We start from the raw sequence: 18,037 nt of genomic DNA on the forward strand, positions 1-18,037 counted from the left end.
TCTGTATATAAATGTAATAATGTACAATGAGGGGCAGAGAATCGCCATCACTCCTCGTTTCCAGCACCAGATCTGTGTTGGGTTCCTCCAGAGGTGGCTAGGTGCTAGCTGTGGCTTACTGACCTCTCATGTGATGGGGTCTGAATGATTCCAAGTCCAATACCTGTGTTTGCCAATCCCCCCCCCCCCCCCGTCTGCCAAGGGGAAGGGGGCGTTCTTGGGGGGGGGGCCCCCGTCTGCCAAGGGGAAGGGGGCGTTCTTGGGGCCCCCTGTCCACCAAGGGGAAGGGGCATTGTGGGGGGGGGGCCTGTCCGCCAAGGGGAGGGGGGGTTGTGGGGGGGGGGGGGGGCCTGTCCGCCAAGGGGAAGGGGTGTTGTTGGGGGGGGCCTGTCCGCCAAGGGGAAGGGGCGTTGTTGGGGGGGGCCCCCTGTCCGCCAAGGGGAAGGGGCGTTGTTGGGGCGGCCCCCTGTCCGCCAAGGAGAAGGGGCGTTGTTGGGGCGGCCCCCTGTCCGCCAAGGAGAAGGGGCGTTGTTGGGGCGGCCCCCTGTCCGCCAAGGAGAAGGGGCGTTGTTGGGGCGGCCCCCTGTCCGCCAAGGAGAAGGGGCGTTGTTGGGGCGGCCCCCTGTCCGCCAAGGAGAAGGGGCGTTGTTGGGGCGGCCCCCTGTCCGCCAAGGGGCCTTGTTGGGGCGGCCCCCTGTCCGCCAAGGGGCCATGTTGGGGCGGCCCCCTGTCCGCCAAGGGGCCTTGTTGGGGCGGCCCCCTGTCCGCCAAGGGGAAGGGGCGTTGTTGGGGGCCCCCTGTCCGCCAATGGGCCTTGTTGGGGGGCCACCTGTCCGCCAAGGGGAAGGGGCGTTGTTGGGGGGCCCCTGTCCGCCAAGGGGAATGGGCATTGTTGGGGCGGCCCCCTGTCCGCCAAGGGGAAGGGGCGTTGTTGGGGAGGACCCCCGTCCGCCAAGGGGAAGGGGCGTTGTTGGGGGGGCCCCCTGTCCGCCAAGGGGAAGGGGCGTTGTTGGGGCGGCCCCCTGTCCGCCAAGGGGCGTTGTTGGGGCGGCCCCCTGTCCGCCAAGGGGAAGGGGCGTTGTTGGGGCGGCCCCCTGTCCGCCAAGGGGCCTTGTTGGGGGGCCACCTGTCCGCCAAGGGGAAGGGGCGTTGTTGGGGCGGCCCCCTGTCCGCCAAGGGGAAGGGGCGTTGTTGGGGGGGGGCCCCTGTCCGCCAAGGGGAAGGGGCGTTGTTGGGGCGGCCCCCTGTCCGCCAAGGGGAAGGGGCGTTGTTGGGGCGGCCCCCTGTCCGCCAAGGGGAAGGGGTGTTGTTGGGGAGGACCCCCGTCCGCCAAGGGGAAGGGGCGTTGTTGGGGGGGGCCCCCTGTCCGCCAAGGGGAAGGGGCGGCCCCCTGTCCGCCAAGGGGCGTTGTTGGGGCGGCCCCCTGTCCGTCAAGGGGAAGGGGCGTTGTTGGGGCGGCCCCCTGTCCGCCAAGGGGCGTTGTTGGGGCGGCCCCCTGTCCGCCAAGGGGCGTTGTTGGGGCGGCCCCCTGTCCGCCAAGGGGAAGGGGCGTTGTTGGGGCGGCCCCCTGTCCGCCAAGGGGCGTTGTTGGGGCGGCCCCCTGTCCGCCAAGGGGCGTTGTTGGGGCGGCCCCCTGTCCGCCAAGGGGCGTTGTTGGGGCGGCCCCCTGTCCGCCAAGGGGGAGGGGCGTTGTTGGGGCGGCCCCCTGTCTGCCAAGGGGAAGGGGCGCTTTTGACCCCCGACCGCCAAGGGAGAAGGCGCTCTTTAGTAAAACTAAGGCCGGGTACTCACAGACAAACATGTACGATGAAAGCGGTCCGTCGGACCGTTTTCACCGTACATGCCTGCCAGAGGGCTTCTGTACGATGGTTGTACACACCATCGTACAGAAGTCCGCGCGTAAACAATACGCGGGGCGTGTCCGCGTCGTCGCCGCGGCGGAGACGTGGGCGGGCCTGCCATTTAAAGGCTTCCACGCATGCGAGGGACGGCGGGCGCCTGGACATGTACGGTAGGTCTGTACTGACGACCGTACATGTCCGAGCGGGCAGGATTCCAGCGGACGGTTTTAAAACAAGTCCAGAAATATTTGCCCGCTGGGAAAAGGCCCGGCGGGCAAATGTTTGCTGGAATTCGGCCCGCTCGCGCCTACACACGACCAAACATGTATGCTGAAACTGGCCCGCGGACCAGTTTCAGCATACATGTTTGGTCGTGTGTACGGGGCCTCAAATAAATGGTCTTCATAGTGTGTGATTGGTGTGATTTATCCTTTTCCGGGAATGGTCTTGTTTTCCATGTAACCCTCACCAATCCTCTCCTCTCCCCTCTGCAGAGTGCGGTGAACGTTCCCAGAGACTTCGAAGGATGCAGCGTCCTGCGCAAGTACTTCGGCCAGCTCCATTATCTCCAGAGCCGCATCCCCATGGGGCTGGAGCAGGAGGCGTCCGTCCCGATTACATGGTGAGATGTGACTTCAGGGGAATGTACGAGGCCCCCCCCCCCCCCCCCAACATTATATTGTTTTTAAAACGGAGATCCTAGAGAATAAAATTGCGAGTTTTGCTAATTTTCTGTTGCACTATTTGCGCAGCGTTTTTAAGATGCCCCTCCCCCCTTTTTATTTTTATTTTTATTTATTTTTTTTGTGAAAAAACAAAACAAAAAAAAATACGGAACCCAATTTTTTGGGGAAAATTTTAAAGATGATGTCACACGGAGTAAATAGATACCAAACATGTCACACTTAAAAATGACACGCGCTTGTGCGACAGCGAGAACGTAAATTTTACTCTCCATAGGCAACGCTTTAAATCCTTTACATGTTATCACTTTAGATGTACAGAGGAGGTCCGGTGCCCATCATCTGACGCTGGCGGCGATACCTCACATGTGTGGGATGATCGCTGTTCGCGATTTCCGTAAAAAGAAAAAAATATATATTTTTCCCCCAAATTTGCCAAAAACTGCTACACAAATACCGTGTGACATAAAATAGCAAAACCCACCAATTTATTCTCTAGGGCCTCTGCTTTTATATAAAAAAAAAATTATATATATAATAAAAAATGTATTATTTTTTACTAGTAATGACAGTGATTTTTTTTTTTTTATCGTCTGCGACACATCGGACACTTTTTTTTTTTTTTTTTTTTTTTTTTGACAGTAAAACACATCGGACACTTTTGACACTATTTTGGGACCATTATACAGCGATCGGTGCTATAAAAAAATGCACTGATTGCTGTGTAAATGACACTGGCAGGGAAGGGGTTAACCAGTAGGGGGCGAGGAAGGAGTTAAGTGTATCCTAGGGAGTGATTCTAACTGTGTGGGGCTTACTATGACACGACACTGATCGCCACTCCCGATGACAGAGAGCAGATGATCAGTGTCCCGACAAAAGGCAGAACAGGGAGATATGCCTTGTTTACAAAGGCTTTCCTTCGTTCTGCAGCTCTGTGACCCGATCACCGGACGAGCTTGCGGCAGGAGCACGCGCGTGCCCGCACAGCGTGAAATTCAAAGCTGTGCCATTTTGCCGACGTAAATGTGCAGGACACGGTCGGCAAGCGGTTAAAGGGGAACTTACACTGAACCCTATGGAAACTTTTTTGGGCAGTAGTATATTTTATTTTTCTTCTTCCCCCCCTTTCCTTTTTTTTTTTTTTTTGCATATTATTATATATGTATTTATTTTTTATTATATAATAAAAATAAAATACCACCAAATTAAAGATCTATTTATGTGAAAAAATAATGATGATATCATCATTTGTGTACAGCAATAGCCATTTAAAGTAGCGCAGTGTTGAATAGCAAAAAAACAAATGACCTGGGCATGAAGGGGGTAAAACCCCCTCCGGAGGTGAAGTGGGTAATAAACACACACATGTACTCGGTGGGGTTCACCTGCCTGCAGTCCAAATCAAAAAATATAAAGTCAGTAACACGGTAAAGGTGTAAATTTATCCGCTGTCTGTCAATGTTTTCAGTACCCCCCACCCCCCTCTGACTGTCCTCTTCTCCCCCTCAGGACAGAAATCTTCTCTGGGAAGTCGGTGACTCACGCTGACATCAAGTATGAGCAGGCCTGCGTCCTCTACAACCTGGGTGAGTGTCAGTCAGGTCTTCTTCTAATAACCATCAGTGGTGTGGCCACCGTCCAGACACTGCATAGAGGAACGTTCTATGGACACCCGACCATCACCCTTATGTCCGTTAATATGAAGTCCTCACCATCCTCCTCATACCATGTCATGTGAGGTCAGATACTGATGTTGGATGAGAAGACATGGCTCACATGTTGTGCCTCGTATTGGGCATCAAAAACAGACCTTTCTCATGTTGTGCCTCGTATTGGGCACCAAAAAATACTTAGCTGATGTTGTTCCTCACATTCTTAGAGGGACATTCAATGGACATCTGACCATTACCCTTATGTCAATTAAAATGAAGTCCTCGCCATCCTCCTCATATCATCATGTGAGGTCAGGTACTGATGTTGGATGAGAAGACTTGGCTCACATGTTGTGCCTCACATTGGGCACCAAGAAAGACCTGGCCCATGTTGTGCCTCACATTGGGCACCAAGAAAGACCTGGCCCATGTTGGGCCTCACATTGGGCACCAAGAAAGACCTGATCCATGTTGGGCCTCACATTGGGCACCAAGAAAGACCTGGCCCATGTTGTGCCTCACATTGGGCACCAAAATAGACCTGGCTCACATTGGGCACCAAAATAGACCTGGCTCACATTGGGCACCAAAAAAAGACCTGCCTCATGTTGTGCTTCACATTGGGCACCAAAAAAGCCTGACCCATGTTGTGCCTCACATTGGGCACCAAAAAAAGACATGGCTCATGTTGTGCTTCACATTGGGCACTAAAATAGACATGGCTCACATTGTGCCTCACATTGGGCACCAAGTAGTAATCATCCAGGCACTGCGTAGAGGAACATTCTATGGACACCTGACCATCACCCTTATGTCCATTAATATGAAGTCCTCACCATCCTCCTCATACCATGTCATCATGTGAGGGTCAGGTACTGATTTTCGATGAGAGGACTTGGCTCACATGTTGTGCCTCACATTGGGCACCAAAAAAGGCCTGGCTTGCTTGTGCCTTAAATTGGCCACCTAAAAAAGACCTGGCTCATGTTATGCCTCGTATTGGGCACCAAGAAAAACCTGGCTCACATGGCGTACCTCACATTGGGCATCAAAAAAGCCCTGTTTCACATGTTGTGCATCACATTGGGCACCATAAAAAGACCTGCCTCATGTTGTGCTTCACATTGGGCACCAAAAATGCCTGGCCCATGTTGTCTCACATTGAGCACCATAAAAAACATGGCTCCTGTTGGGCACCAAGAAAAATACCTGGCTCATATTATGCCTCGTATTGGCCACCTAAAAAAGCCTGGCTCACGCCGTACCTCACATTGGGCACCAAAAACAGACCTGGCTCACATGTGGTGTTCCAATTCCTCCCAAAGGTGATCAGTAGGGTTGAGGTCCAGGCTTTGTAGAGGACACTGGAGTTCCTCCACACAAATCTGATCACACCATGTCTTTATGGAGCTGGCCTTGTACACAGGGGACAGTCATACCGGAACAGAAAAGGGTGTTTAGCATACAGCTTGCATGCCATGGTCAATATGTAAGTTAAAGCGCTGAATGTTCTCTTGGAGGACAACGGCACATTATCTTGTACCCACATGGGGCTGCCTGGTACCCAACCCTTTACCCTGGTACCCAACCCTTTACCCTGGTACCCAACCCTTTACCCTGTTATCTTTTTTTTTTTTATATCTACACAGTCAGTCATAACATTATGACCACCCACCATAACCTCTCAAGGCATGGACTCCACAAGACCTCTGAAGGTCTCCTGTGGTATCTGGGACCGAGCTGTCAGTAGCAGATCCTATAAGTCCTGTAAGTTGGGAGGTTGGGGCCTTCATGGATAGGACTTGTGTTTCAACACATCTCACAGGCGCTCAATGGGCCTGAGATCTGGAAAATCTGGAAGCCAAGTCAACACCTTAAACTCTTTAAAATGTTCCTCAAACCATTCTGGAACCATTTTTGTGTGGCAAGGTGCAATATTCTGCTGAAAGAGGCCACTGCCATCGGGGAATACGTTTCCATGAAGGGGGGGACTTGGTCACCAACAATGGTTTTTAGGTAGGCGGTACGTGTCAAAGTAACATCCACATGAATGGGAGGAGCCAAGGTTTCCCAGCAGAACATTACCGAAAGCATCACACTGCCTCCGCCGGCTTGTCTTCTTCCCATAATGCATCCTGGTGCCATCTCTTCCCCCAGGTGAGTGACGCACCCGACCATCCACATGGTTCATCAGACCAGGCCACCTTCTTCCATTGCTTCATTCTGCAGTTCTAACACTCTCACGTGCCCATTGTAGGCGCCTTTGTCTGGGGAGACGGGTCAGCATGGGCCCTCCTGACCGCCATGGGCCTCATACACAAACTGTGATGCTCTGTGTGTTCTGACACCTTTCTATCAGAACTGGCATTCACGTTACCAGCAATTTGAGCTCCAGTATCTCTTCTACTGTATTGGAATGGCGTACACAGGACCGGCCTTTGGTGTGTATATAGAGTGGAACCTCAGATTACGAGCATAATCCGTTCCAGGAGAATGCTTGTAATCCAAAGCACTCGCATATCAAAGCAAGTTTTCCCATTGAAGTCGATGGAAACTAAAATAATTTTGTTCCGCATTGACTTCAATGGCATGCAATACCGCATGTGGCCAGAGGTGGGGGGGGGCGCCGGAGAGCCTCGGAAACACCCTGAAAGGGCCAAGGACACCTCAGCTGAACTTGGAAAGGCTCAGGAACTGAGTTTTTATGATCTGCGCCATTCGGCTCTGCTGAGCTCAGCTCCGGCGCCCCCCCCCATCTCAGGCCAAACGCGGTATTGCACACCGTCTTTGGCTTGAATCCTGCCAACACTCGCAAATCGAGCCAAATTTTTTTTTTAAAATATAGTGCGAAATGCTCGATAACCGCGTTACTCGCAATCCAAGGTTCTACTGTATTTAGTTTTCAGAGTAAATATTATTAATAAAAAATTCTGAGGTGTGCCTCATTTTGTTGGACATCATATTCTGCATCTGTAATAACTGTTGTGTTTATTTCCTGCAGGGGCGTTACACTCCATGCTTGGTGCGATGGATAAGAGAGTCTCGGAGGAGGTAAGTTCCCCTTCCTCTCGTATTATGTCAACCCCCCCCCCCCTCTTCATTATGATGGCACTAAAATTAGACCTTGAGGTTACTGAAGATGGTTCCTTCTCCTGGGAGGCTGGTCACTGTGACCCGAGAGGTCCCCTCTTCTCTAATCCACCAACAGCTCCTCCATGCCACAGCTTTAACCACTTCCCGCCCAGGCAATGGACCATTGACGTCTATTGCCGTCCAGCAGGATAAAATGCCGGCGCGCGCCCATCGGTGATGCGGGGTGTCCGTCTGACACCCTACATCTCCGATCTCGGTACAGAGCCTCCGGTGCAGACTCTTTACCGCGTGATCAGCTGTGTCCAATCACGGCTGATCACGATGTAAACAGAAAGAGCCGTTGATAGGCTCTTCCTCACTCACATCTGACAGACATGAGTAGAGGAGAGCCGATCGGCGGCTCTCCTGACAGGGGGGGGGGGTTTGCGCTGATTGTTTATCAGCGCAGCCCCCCCCCCCCCCCCCACGGATGCCCACAGTGGACCACCAGGGAAGCCCCAAGCATGTAGATGGCCAGGTGCATCCCACATGGCCATCCACATATGCAAATTGATGTCAAATATGTGCCAATCAGTGCCCACAAATGTTCACTGATTGGCACCATTGTGAAAGAACGCAAATCAATGATGCCCAGCAATGCCACCCATAAGTGCCCATCCATGCCACCTATCAGTGCCACCGTAAGTACCAATCAGTGCCGCCTATTGGTGCCCATCAGTGCCGCCTATGAGTGCCTATTAGTGCCACATACCAGTTCCGCCTATCAGTGTCTGTCATCAGTGCCACCTCATCTGTGCCGCCTTATCGGTGCCCGTCAGTGCAGCCGCCATGTCAGTGCCCGTCATTGAAGTAGAACATTTACTTATTTACAAAAAAAAAATAACAAACCAAGAAAACTAATTTTATATTTTTTGCGCAAAAAATAAAAACCGCAGAGGTGATCAAACACCACCAAAATAAAGCTCTATTTGTGGGAACTAAATGATAAAAAATTAGTTTGGGTACAGTGTAGCACGACCGCGCAATTGTCATTCAAAGTGCGACAGCGCTGAAAGTTTAAAATTGGCCTGGGCATGAAGGTGTGTAAGTGCCCCCCCCCCCCCCGGTATGGAAGGGGTTAAAGAAGGGCTCCTCCCCCACAGGTAGGGAAACAAAACATTGGCTCTTCCCTGGAGGAGGTCATCAAGGAGAAATGAAAGTGTCTCCTTGATACTCAGAGGTCAAAGTTCAGAAGGCGGGTTCCCAGAGGTCAATGGTCAAGAGGCGTGGCTGACCCACTTCCACCAAAGTGTACCGCCTACCCCCCAACTAAGTCCGGGAAAGCTCTGCAGGGCTTGGCTATGAATCATTGGATGGTACTTGCTGACAGGTTGGCGCTGTTCACAATCGCAGCGAGAGCCGGGCGGAAAAGGGGGCGCATGTGCGCGCCCCTAAACCCATAAGTAGGCAGCGACGTACGTTGCTTTTCTTCAGGCGGTGGTCCGGTTTACGATAATGGTGGTCTCTGCGGCGGATTCGCTGCAAGATCACCGGTAGGAGAGAGGCCGCGCCCTCCGCCGCTTACCGGAGCCGTCAGGGCGGGGCAGAGCGTCTTTTTGACCCCAGATCTCATTGCTGTCATGCTTTTCTTTTTCTATTACAAGGGATGTTTACAGGAATACAAGTGACCCAATTAAAAAAAAGTGTAAAAGTAAAATAAGAACTTTTTTTTTTTTTTTCCCCCGCCGAGCTCGCGCGCAGAAGCAAACGCATACGTGAGCAGCGCCCACATATGAAAACAGTGTTCAAACCACACACGTGAGGTATCGCCGCGATCGTTGGAGCGAGAGCAATAATTCTAGCCCTAGACCTCCTCTGTAACTCAAAACATGCAACCTGTAGAATATTTTTTTTTTTTAAACGTCGCCTAAGGGTAAAAGTTTGACTCCATTCCACGAGCGGGCGCAATTTTGAAGCGTGACATGTTGGGTATCCATTTACTCGGCGTAACATTATCTTTCACAATATAAAAAAATAAATTGGGCTTACCTTACGGTTTTATTTTTTAATTAAAAAAAGTGAATTTTTTCCAAAAAAAAGTGCGCTTGTAAGACCACTGCGCAAATACGGTGTGACAAAAAGTATTGCAATGACCGCCATTTTATTCTCTAGGGTGTTAGAAAAAAAATGTATAAGGTTTGGGGGTTCTAAGTAATTTTCTAGCAAAAAAATAATTGTTTTTAACTTGTAAAGTCTGAATAACAGGCTCGGCCCTTAAGTGGTTAAAGAGCCCCAGCAATCCCGGGTTCTCATTGATACATTGGTGGCCCCGGGTTCTCAGTGATACATTGGTGGCCCCGGGTTCTCAGTGATACATTGGTGGCCCCGGGTTCTCAGTGATACATTGGTGGCCCCGGGTTCTCGGTGATACATTGGTGGCCCCGGGTTCTCGGTGATACATTGGTGGCCCCGGGTTCTCGGTGATACATTGGTGGCCCCGGGTTCTCGGTGATACATTGGTGGCCCCGGGTTCTCGGTGATACATTGGTGGCCCCGGGTTCTCAGTGATACATTGGTGGCCCCGGGTTCTCAGTGATACATTGGTGGCCCCGGGTTCTCAGTGATACATTGGTGGCCCCGGGTTCTCTCTTTTACATTGGTGGCCCCGGGTTCTCTCTTTTACATTGGTGGCCCCGGGTTCTCTCTTTTACATTGGTGGCCCCGGGTTCTCTCTTTTACATTGGTGGCCCCGGGTTCTCTCTTTTACATTGGTGGCCCCGGGTTCTCTCTTTTACATTGGTGGCCCCGGGTTCTCTCTTTTACATTGGTGGCCCCGGGTTCTCTCTTTTACATTGGTGGCCCCGGGTTCTCATTGATACATTGGTGGCCCCGGGTTCTCAGTGATACATTGGTGGCCCCGGGTTCTCAGTGATACATTGGTGGCCCCGGGTTCTCAGTGATACATTGGTGGCCCCGGGTTCTCAGTGATACATTGGTGGCCCCGGGTTCTCTCTTTTACATTGGTGGCCCCGGGTTCTCTCTTTTACATTGGTGGCCCCGGGTTCTCTCTTTTACATTGGTGGCCCCGGGTTCTCTCTTTTACATTGGTGGCCCCGGGTTCTCTCTTTTACATTGGTGGCCCCGGGTTCTCTCTTTTACATTGGTGGCCCCGGGTTCTCTCTTTTACATTGGTGGCCCCGGGTTCTCTCTTTTACATTGGTGGCCCCGGGTTCTCTCTTTTACATTGGTGGCCCCGGGTTCTCTCTTTTACATTGGTGGCCCCGGGTTCTCATTGATACATTGGTGGCCCCGGGTTCTCAGTGATACATTGGTGGCCCCGGGTTCTCAGTGATACATTGGTGGCCCCGGGTTCTCAGTGATACATTGGTGGCCCCGGGTTCTCTCTTTTACATTGGTGGCCCCGGGTTCTCTCTTTTACATTGGTGGCCCCGGGTTCTCTCTTTTACATTGGTGGCTCCGGGTTCTCATTGATACATTGGTGGCTCCGGGTTCTCATTGATACATTGGTGGCTCCGGGTTCTCATTGATACATTGGTGGCTCCGGGTTCTCATTGATACATTGGTGGCTCCGGGTTCTCATTGATACATTGGTGGCTCCTGGGTTCTCTCTGTTACGTTGGTGGCCCCGGGTTCTCTCTGTTACGTTGGTGGCCCCCGGGTTCTCGTCGATACGTTGGTGGCCCCCGGGTTCTCGCCGATACATTGGTGGCCCCCGGGTTCTCGCCGATACATTGGTGGCCCCCGGGTTCTCATTGATACATTGGTGGCCCCGGGTTCTCATTGATACATTGGTGGCTCCGGGTTCTCATTGATACATTGGTGGCTCCCGGGTTCTCATTGATACATTGGTGGCCCCTGGGTTCTCTCTGTTACGTTGGTGGCCCCCGGGTTCTCGTCGATACATTGGTGGCCCCCGGGTTCTCGTCGATACATTGGTGGCCCCCGGGTTCTCGTCGATACATTGGTGGCCCCGGGTTCTCATTGAAAAATTGGTGGCCCCGGGTTCTCATTGATACATTGGTGGCCCCGGGTTCTCATTGATACATTGGTGGCCCCGGGTTCTCATTGATACATTGGTGGCCCCGGGTTCTCATTGATACATTGGTGGCCCCGGGTTCTCGCCGATACATTGGTGGCCCCGGGTTCTCGTCGATACATTGGTGGCCCCGGGTTCTCGTCGATACATTGGTGGCCCCGGGTTCTCGTCGATACATTGGTGGCCCCGGGTTCTCATGGAGTCTCTGTGTCTTTTCTCTCTTTCAGGGGATGAAGGTTTCCTGCACTCACTTCCAATGTGCCGCCGGAGCGTTCGCCTACCTGAGGGATCACTTCTCCCATTCATACAGTGTGGACATGAGCCACCAGATCCTCAATCTCAATATAAACCTCATGCTGGTAAGAGGAACCTTCTATATATAAATCTTCCTGGAGACTTCTAACAGCCAATCAGAATTCAACATCTACTGAACATCACTCTGACATGTTCCTCGAGGTTTATTGGCCTCCTATTGGTGGTCGGCCCTCTTCCTGCTGTCATTGCACTTCATCTTCAGCTCCGCTCAGAGCGTAGGGAAGAGGGTGTAAACTCTGCAGGCTCTGCTCGTGTAGTGTGATCGCTGCACAGGCGCAGAGAGAGGAGGAGCAATCTCATATTCTGCATGGGAATCTGTGGCAGTTTTCTATATGGAAAAACTGCCACATTCCCTCCTGTTATTTACGTTCAGACCTACAACAGATTCTATTTTAGTATAAATTGGTCCACATAGATCTAAAAAAACGGGTCCGTCCGCTCTGATAATGTGCGGCGTGCAGTACCGTGTTTGGCCTGAGGTGGGGGTGGGGGGGCGCCAGAGCCGATCGTAGCCGTTCGGAAATGCTCAGAAAAACGTGGAAATGCTATGGCCCGGATTCACAAAGCACGTACGCCGACGTATCTCAAGATACGCCATGTAAGTGCAAATGTGCGCCGTCGTATCTGTGCGCCAGACCCACAAACAGATATGCGCCTAAAACCAGGCTACACCCCGCCGATGTAACTTGACTACGCCGGCATAGGGTGGGCGCACATTTAGGCTGGGAGCGTAGTGCCGCTCCCATTGATTAGCCATTTAAACATGCAAATACGGCAATTCACAAATCTGCGTGCGCCCGACGCGATGTGCGCGTAAGTTGTACGTCCGGCGTAAAGTTAAGCCCCATAAAGGAGGTGTAACCCAGCAACAGACATGCAAAGGTCTGCACCAGGGAACAAAAGCCGACGTATTTTACGTTGGACATCTGTCTGGCTGGGCGTATGTTACGTTCACGCTGTACGCAGTGTTCCGGCGTAGCTTAGCAGTTGTGCCGGCGTGGTTGTGAGCAGGCGCGGGGGGCAGTGGTGTGCGCATGCGCAGTTCGTAATACGCACCTGTCTGGCGCTCGGCCCATCATTTTGCATGGGGTCACGCCTCATTTGCATGGGGTCACGCCCACTTCCACCTACGCCGGCATATGCCTACGAAACCCACGCCACGCTGGCGCAGCGTTGGGAGCACTGGCTTGCTGAATTCAATGCTTGCCTCTCTGCGCTGCATTGGCGTAGCGTACGGCGGTTACTCTACGGCGGCGTAATGTGCGCCTTGCTCTCTGTGAATCTGGGCCTATGTTCCCAAGCCTTTCCAAGGTTTGCTGAGGTCAGCCAAGCTGTCCTCGGTCTTTCTGGCTTTTTCCGAGGCTCTCCAGCGCCCCCCCCCCCCCAACCCCTGGCTGCATGCGGTATTGCATGCCATTGAAGGCAATGTGGAACAAATTATTTTCGTTTCCATTGTCTTCTATGGGGAAACTCGCTTTGATATGCGAGTGCTTTGGATTACAAGCGTTCTCCTGGAACGGATTATCCTCGTAATGCGCCGTTCCACTGTATGTGATTTTTTTGGTCATTTATATATCCGCTCTGTGTTCTCCCCGCAGGGTCAGGCTCAGGAGTGTCTTCTGGAGAAGTCCATGTTGGATAACCGGAAGAGTTTCCTGGTGGCGAGGATCAGCGCACAGGTGAGTTCAGGTATACCGCGTCTAATGACGCGCCCATGGGTGGGATTCTCAGGGATGTTTAAGTCTTTCTTGCAGAAATGTAGAGAGAATTCACAGATTGTTCAGAGCAACCTTAGAAATTGTCAAAATTCACCCCCCCCCCGCCTAGCAAACGTAAATGGGGAGAAGACATTCGACAAATTTACTGAGGAAGAGCGGGATGCCAGCTTACAAAACACACCTGTGGTTTCACTCTTGGCCTCTAGGGGGCTCTCCTAATTATTTATTCCAGCCTTTCTCAACCTTTTTACCGCTGGGGAACCCTAAAGATAACTTTCAGGTCTTGGGGAACCCCTGATAAAACACATTTATTGGGGGGGGGGGGGTCAGTGGGAACAATGCCCCTTACTTTGGTGGTCCGTAAGAAGAATGCCCTCCTCACAGAGAACTATGAAGATCATTGGTGTAATACCACTGGCTCCTCCAAGTGGAATTGTCTTAGAACTATGTAGCCACCATGAAACAGGAGGTAAATCAGCCATGGCTCAAGGAACCCCTAGCCACCTCCTGGAGGAACCCTGGTTGAGAATGGCTGATTTATTCTATATGGCCTATAGAACCCTGCAGTGTCTCTGCTTTGGCGGAAGGACCGCCCCCCCCATACCCCGCGTGCCATGTAGAACTGGGTACCTAGTTTCTACAAAGGTTTACTCGGCTCATATGCAACCTCAGGTTGAGATCACATGAAAATGGAAAGCTGGTAGATATGTGGGGGGGGGGACAACGTGCCTCCCCTCTACTCGTACTTACTTGTTTACATCCCTGGCCGCTGGCTCTGCAGCTAAAGGGGATAGTGGTTTGGGGGGGCAAAAGCTGAACCACTGGGTTTTACCGCGCACCCCCTGCCCCCAAATGACAACACAGTTCAGGTCAGGTTATTGTGTGTGTGTGTGTGTGTGTTTGTTTGTTTGTTTGTTTGTGGTTTTTTTTTTTTCCGCAAATGGTAATAGTTCCCCGTCTACTCCTTCCTTCTCCTTTTATTTCCTTCTTTCTCCTTCTCCTTGTTTTCCTTCTTCCTCCTTCACCATCCTTCCTTTCTTCTTTCTTTTTTTTTTCTCCTTCCACCTAATTTTTTATTTTTTTCCTTCTCCCTTCTTTCTTTTTTTTTTCTTCCGCCTTCTCCTTCTTTTTTTTTTTTCCTTCTTTTTCCTTCCTTCCTTCCTTCCTTCTTTTTTTTTTTTTTTTCCTCCTGCCTTTTTTTTTTTTTTTCCTCCTTCTTTCTTTTTCTTTTTTTCCTTCTCCTTCTTTCTTTCTTTTTCTTTTTTTCCTTCTTCTCCTTCCTTCTTTCTTTTTTTCCTTCTCCTTCCTTTCTTTTTTTCTTTTTCTTTCTTTCTTTCTTTCTTTCTTTCTTTCTTTCTTTCTTTCTTTCTTTCCTTCTCCTTCCTTTCTCTTTTTCTTTCTTTCTTTCCTTCTTCTTTTTTTCTTTTTCTTTTTTCTTTCTTTCCTTCTTCTTTTTTTCTTTTTCTTTTTTCTTTCTTTCCTTCTTCTTTTTTTTCTTTTTCTTTTTTCTTTCTTTCCTTCTTCTTTTTTTTCTTTTTCTTTTTTCTTTCTTTCTTTCTTTCTTTTCCCCCCCTCTTCTTCTCCTTTCTTTCTTTTTCCCCCCCTTCTTCTTTCTTCCCCCCCCCTTCTTCTCCTTTCTTTCTTTTTCCCCCCCTTCTTCTTTATTAGTTTTTTTTTTTTTTTTACTGCATGTAAAGCATTGATATCCCCAGTTCATTGTTGCTGTACTCCATGAATCGTAATGCTGCTTATACAGTAAATGTTTTGTCCCCCCCCCCCTTTTTTTTTATCCTTTAAAAAAATAAAAAGGGAAAATTGTTATTAAAAAAAAAAGTTTGAATTGTTCATATATTCCTGGATAAAATGGTTATTTTTTCAATATTCAGAATACTTTATTCACAAAGGGAAATTTATTAAGATACATTTATAATCCATGAAGAAAGACAAATAACAATAACACAAGCAACAAAACCTAAGTCACCAGAAACAGCAAATTGACATAAACAATAAAAAAAAATGTAAATACATGAAATGCCAAATAAAATTCTGAATAAAGATCACCGGCTGAATAAATAGCCGAACTTTAATAACGCAGAAGACGTCTGACATGGAAAACTTACAAGCCGGTCGGCTCTTTATTTGCAAAAGAGACACTCAATGTTTATTTTGCAATAAAATAAACGTACCTGACTTTTGCATGTACACTACGCATGCGTGGCTGAAGGTAAATTCTCGACTCGTTGCCTGTGTGCTTGCACAGGAGTTGCACCATCAGGATGGCTGAAAATTTTCACCTGGAAAAAGCGGGGGGAATTTTTTTCCATAAATTGGATATGAATGGGGTAGAGGGAGCACCTCTCTGACACTCTGTGTATGTCTCCGGACAGGTGGTAGACTACTACAAGGAGGCGTGCCGGGCTCTGGAGAACTCGGAAACCGCCTCTCTCCTGGGGAAGATCCAGAAGGACTGGAAGAAGTTGGTGCAGATGAAGATTTATTACTTCGCTTCCATCGCTCATGTGAGTCAATTCTCTGCAACTTTATTCAGTACACTGTGCGGAAACAGGCGGTCGTATTGTAGATCCAGTCATTGGTGTCAGTGGGAGGAATAGTGTCCCATCATTGGTGTCAGTGGGAGGAATAGTGTCCCATCATTGGTGTCAGTGGGAGGAATAGTGTCCCATCATTGGTGTCAGTGGGGGGAATTGTGCCCCATCATTGGTGTCAGTGGGAGGAATAGTGTCCCATCATTGGTGTCAGTGGGAGGAATAGTGTCCCATCATTGGTGTCAGTGGGGGGAATAGTGTCCCATCATTGGTGTCAGTGGGAGGAATAGTGTCCCATCATTGGTATCAGTGGGAGGAATAGTGTCCCATCATTGGTGTCAGTGGGAGGAATAGTGCCCCATCATTGGTGTCGTGGGAGGAAGCTTCTATTTAGAATGACGTGGAGGAGGGGAATTCTCAGAGAACCTTTTAGATCTTTACGTAGAATTTTTGGATTTCTTCTAAATGATTCCAGTGATGATCTTCTGACTTTCCAATCTCTTCACAGCTGCACATGGGGAAGCAGGCCGAGGAGCAGCAGAAGTTTGGAGAGCAGGTAAGGTCACATGTCCCTCCTGTTGGCCATCCTCTGAACCAGAACAAACACCAGATTTAGGCTTCGTACACGGGGCCCCCATTAGAGATTGTGGCCCCCTTCCCCCTTGGGTAGGGATGAGCCAACCCTTTGCTTTAAACCCAGGGGTCTGCCTGAACTTTGGCTGTTTGGACATTCAGTAGAACTCCTGAATTTGAAGCCTCTACGGCCTCGTTTTCCATCATACGCCAATGGTTCCTTCCTACTAGCAAGGATGACCTAATAAAGGGGGTCCAACCCGCTACTAGCAAGGGGGACCTAATCAAGGGGGTCCAACCCGCTACTAGCAAGGGGGACCTAATCAAGGGGGTCCAACCCGCTACTAGCAAGGGTGACCTAATAAAGGTGGTCCAACCTGCTACTAGCAAGGATGACCTAATAAAGGGGGTCCAACCCGCTACTAGCAAGGGGGACCTAATCAAGGGGGTCCAACCCGCTACTAGCAAGGGGGACCTAATAAAGGGGGTCCAACCTGCTACTAGCAAGGGTGACCTAATAAAGGTGGTCCAACCTGCTACTAGCAAGGGTGACCTAATAAAGGGGGTCCAACCCATCACTATCAAGGGGGTCCAACCCATCACTATCAAGGGGGTCCAACCTGCTACTAGCAAGGGTGACCTAATCAAGGGGGTCCAACCTGCTACTAGCAAGGGTGACCTAATCAAGGGGGTCCAACCTGCTACTAGCAAGGGTGACCTAATAAAGGGGGTCCAACCCATCACTATCAAGGGGGTCCAACCTGCTACTAGCAAGGGTGACCTAATCAAGGGGGTCCAACCCGCTACTAGCAAGGGTGACCTAATCAAGGGGGTCCAACCTGCTACTAGCAAGGGGGTCCAACCTGCTACTAGCAAGAGTGACCTACTAAATGGGGTCCAACCCATCACTATCAAGGGGGTCCAACCTGCTACTAGCAAGGGTGACCTAATCAAGGGGGTCCAACCTGCTGCTAGCAAGGGGGACCTAATAAAGGGGGTCCAACCCGCTACTAGCAAGGGGGACCTAATCAAGGGGGTCCAACCCGCTACTAGCAAGGGGGACCTAATAAAGGGGGTCCAACCTGCTGCTAGCAAGGGTGACTTAATAAAGGGAGTCCAACCTGCTACTAGCAAGGGGGACCTAATAAAGGGGGTCCAACCTGCTACTAGCAAGGGGGACCTAATAAAGAGGGTCCAACCTGCTACTAGCAAGGGGGACCTAATAAAGGGGGTCCAACCTGCTACTAACAAGGGTGACCTAATAAAGGGGGTCCAACCTGCTACTAGCAAGGGGGACCTAATCAAGGGGGTCCAACCTGCTACTAGCAAGGGGGACCTAATCAAGGGGGTCCAACCTGCTACTAGCAAGGGGGACGTAATCAAGGGGGTCCAACCCATCACTATCAAGGGGGTCCAACCTGCTACTAGCAAGGGGGACCTAATCAAGGGGGTCCAACCTGCTACTAGCAAGGGTGACCTAATCAAGGGGGTCCAACCTGCAACTAGCAAGGGTGACCTAATCAAGGGGGTCCAACCTGCAACTAGCAAGGGTGACCTAATAAAGGGGGTCCAACCTG

The 18,037-nt window shown here is 50.7% G+C and overlaps 1 protein-coding gene across 1 annotated transcript in view; it reads left to right on the forward strand.

Annotated features, from left to right (window-relative positions):
• PTPN23 (protein tyrosine phosphatase non-receptor type 23) overlaps nt 1-18,037 on the forward strand; it is a 70,318-nt gene that overhangs the window by 8,947 nt on the left and 43,334 nt on the right. The window contains exons 3-9 of the mRNA XM_040355293.1: nt 2,336-2,463; nt 4,037-4,113; nt 7,181-7,230; nt 11,536-11,667; nt 13,222-13,302; nt 15,729-15,860; nt 16,396-16,443. Of these exons, the coding sequence (XP_040211227.1) occupies nt 2,336-2,463; nt 4,037-4,113; nt 7,181-7,230; nt 11,536-11,667; nt 13,222-13,302; nt 15,729-15,860; nt 16,396-16,443 (648 nt within the window). The remainder of the gene's footprint in view (nt 1-2,335; nt 2,464-4,036; nt 4,114-7,180; nt 7,231-11,535; nt 11,668-13,221; nt 13,303-15,728; nt 15,861-16,395; nt 16,444-18,037) is intronic.

This window comes from Rana temporaria, chromosome 5 (genome assembly GCF_905171775.1).
Source record: "Rana temporaria chromosome 5, aRanTem1.1, whole genome shotgun sequence".
NCBI classification, from domain to species: Eukaryota; Metazoa; Chordata; class Amphibia; order Anura; family Ranidae; genus Rana; species Rana temporaria.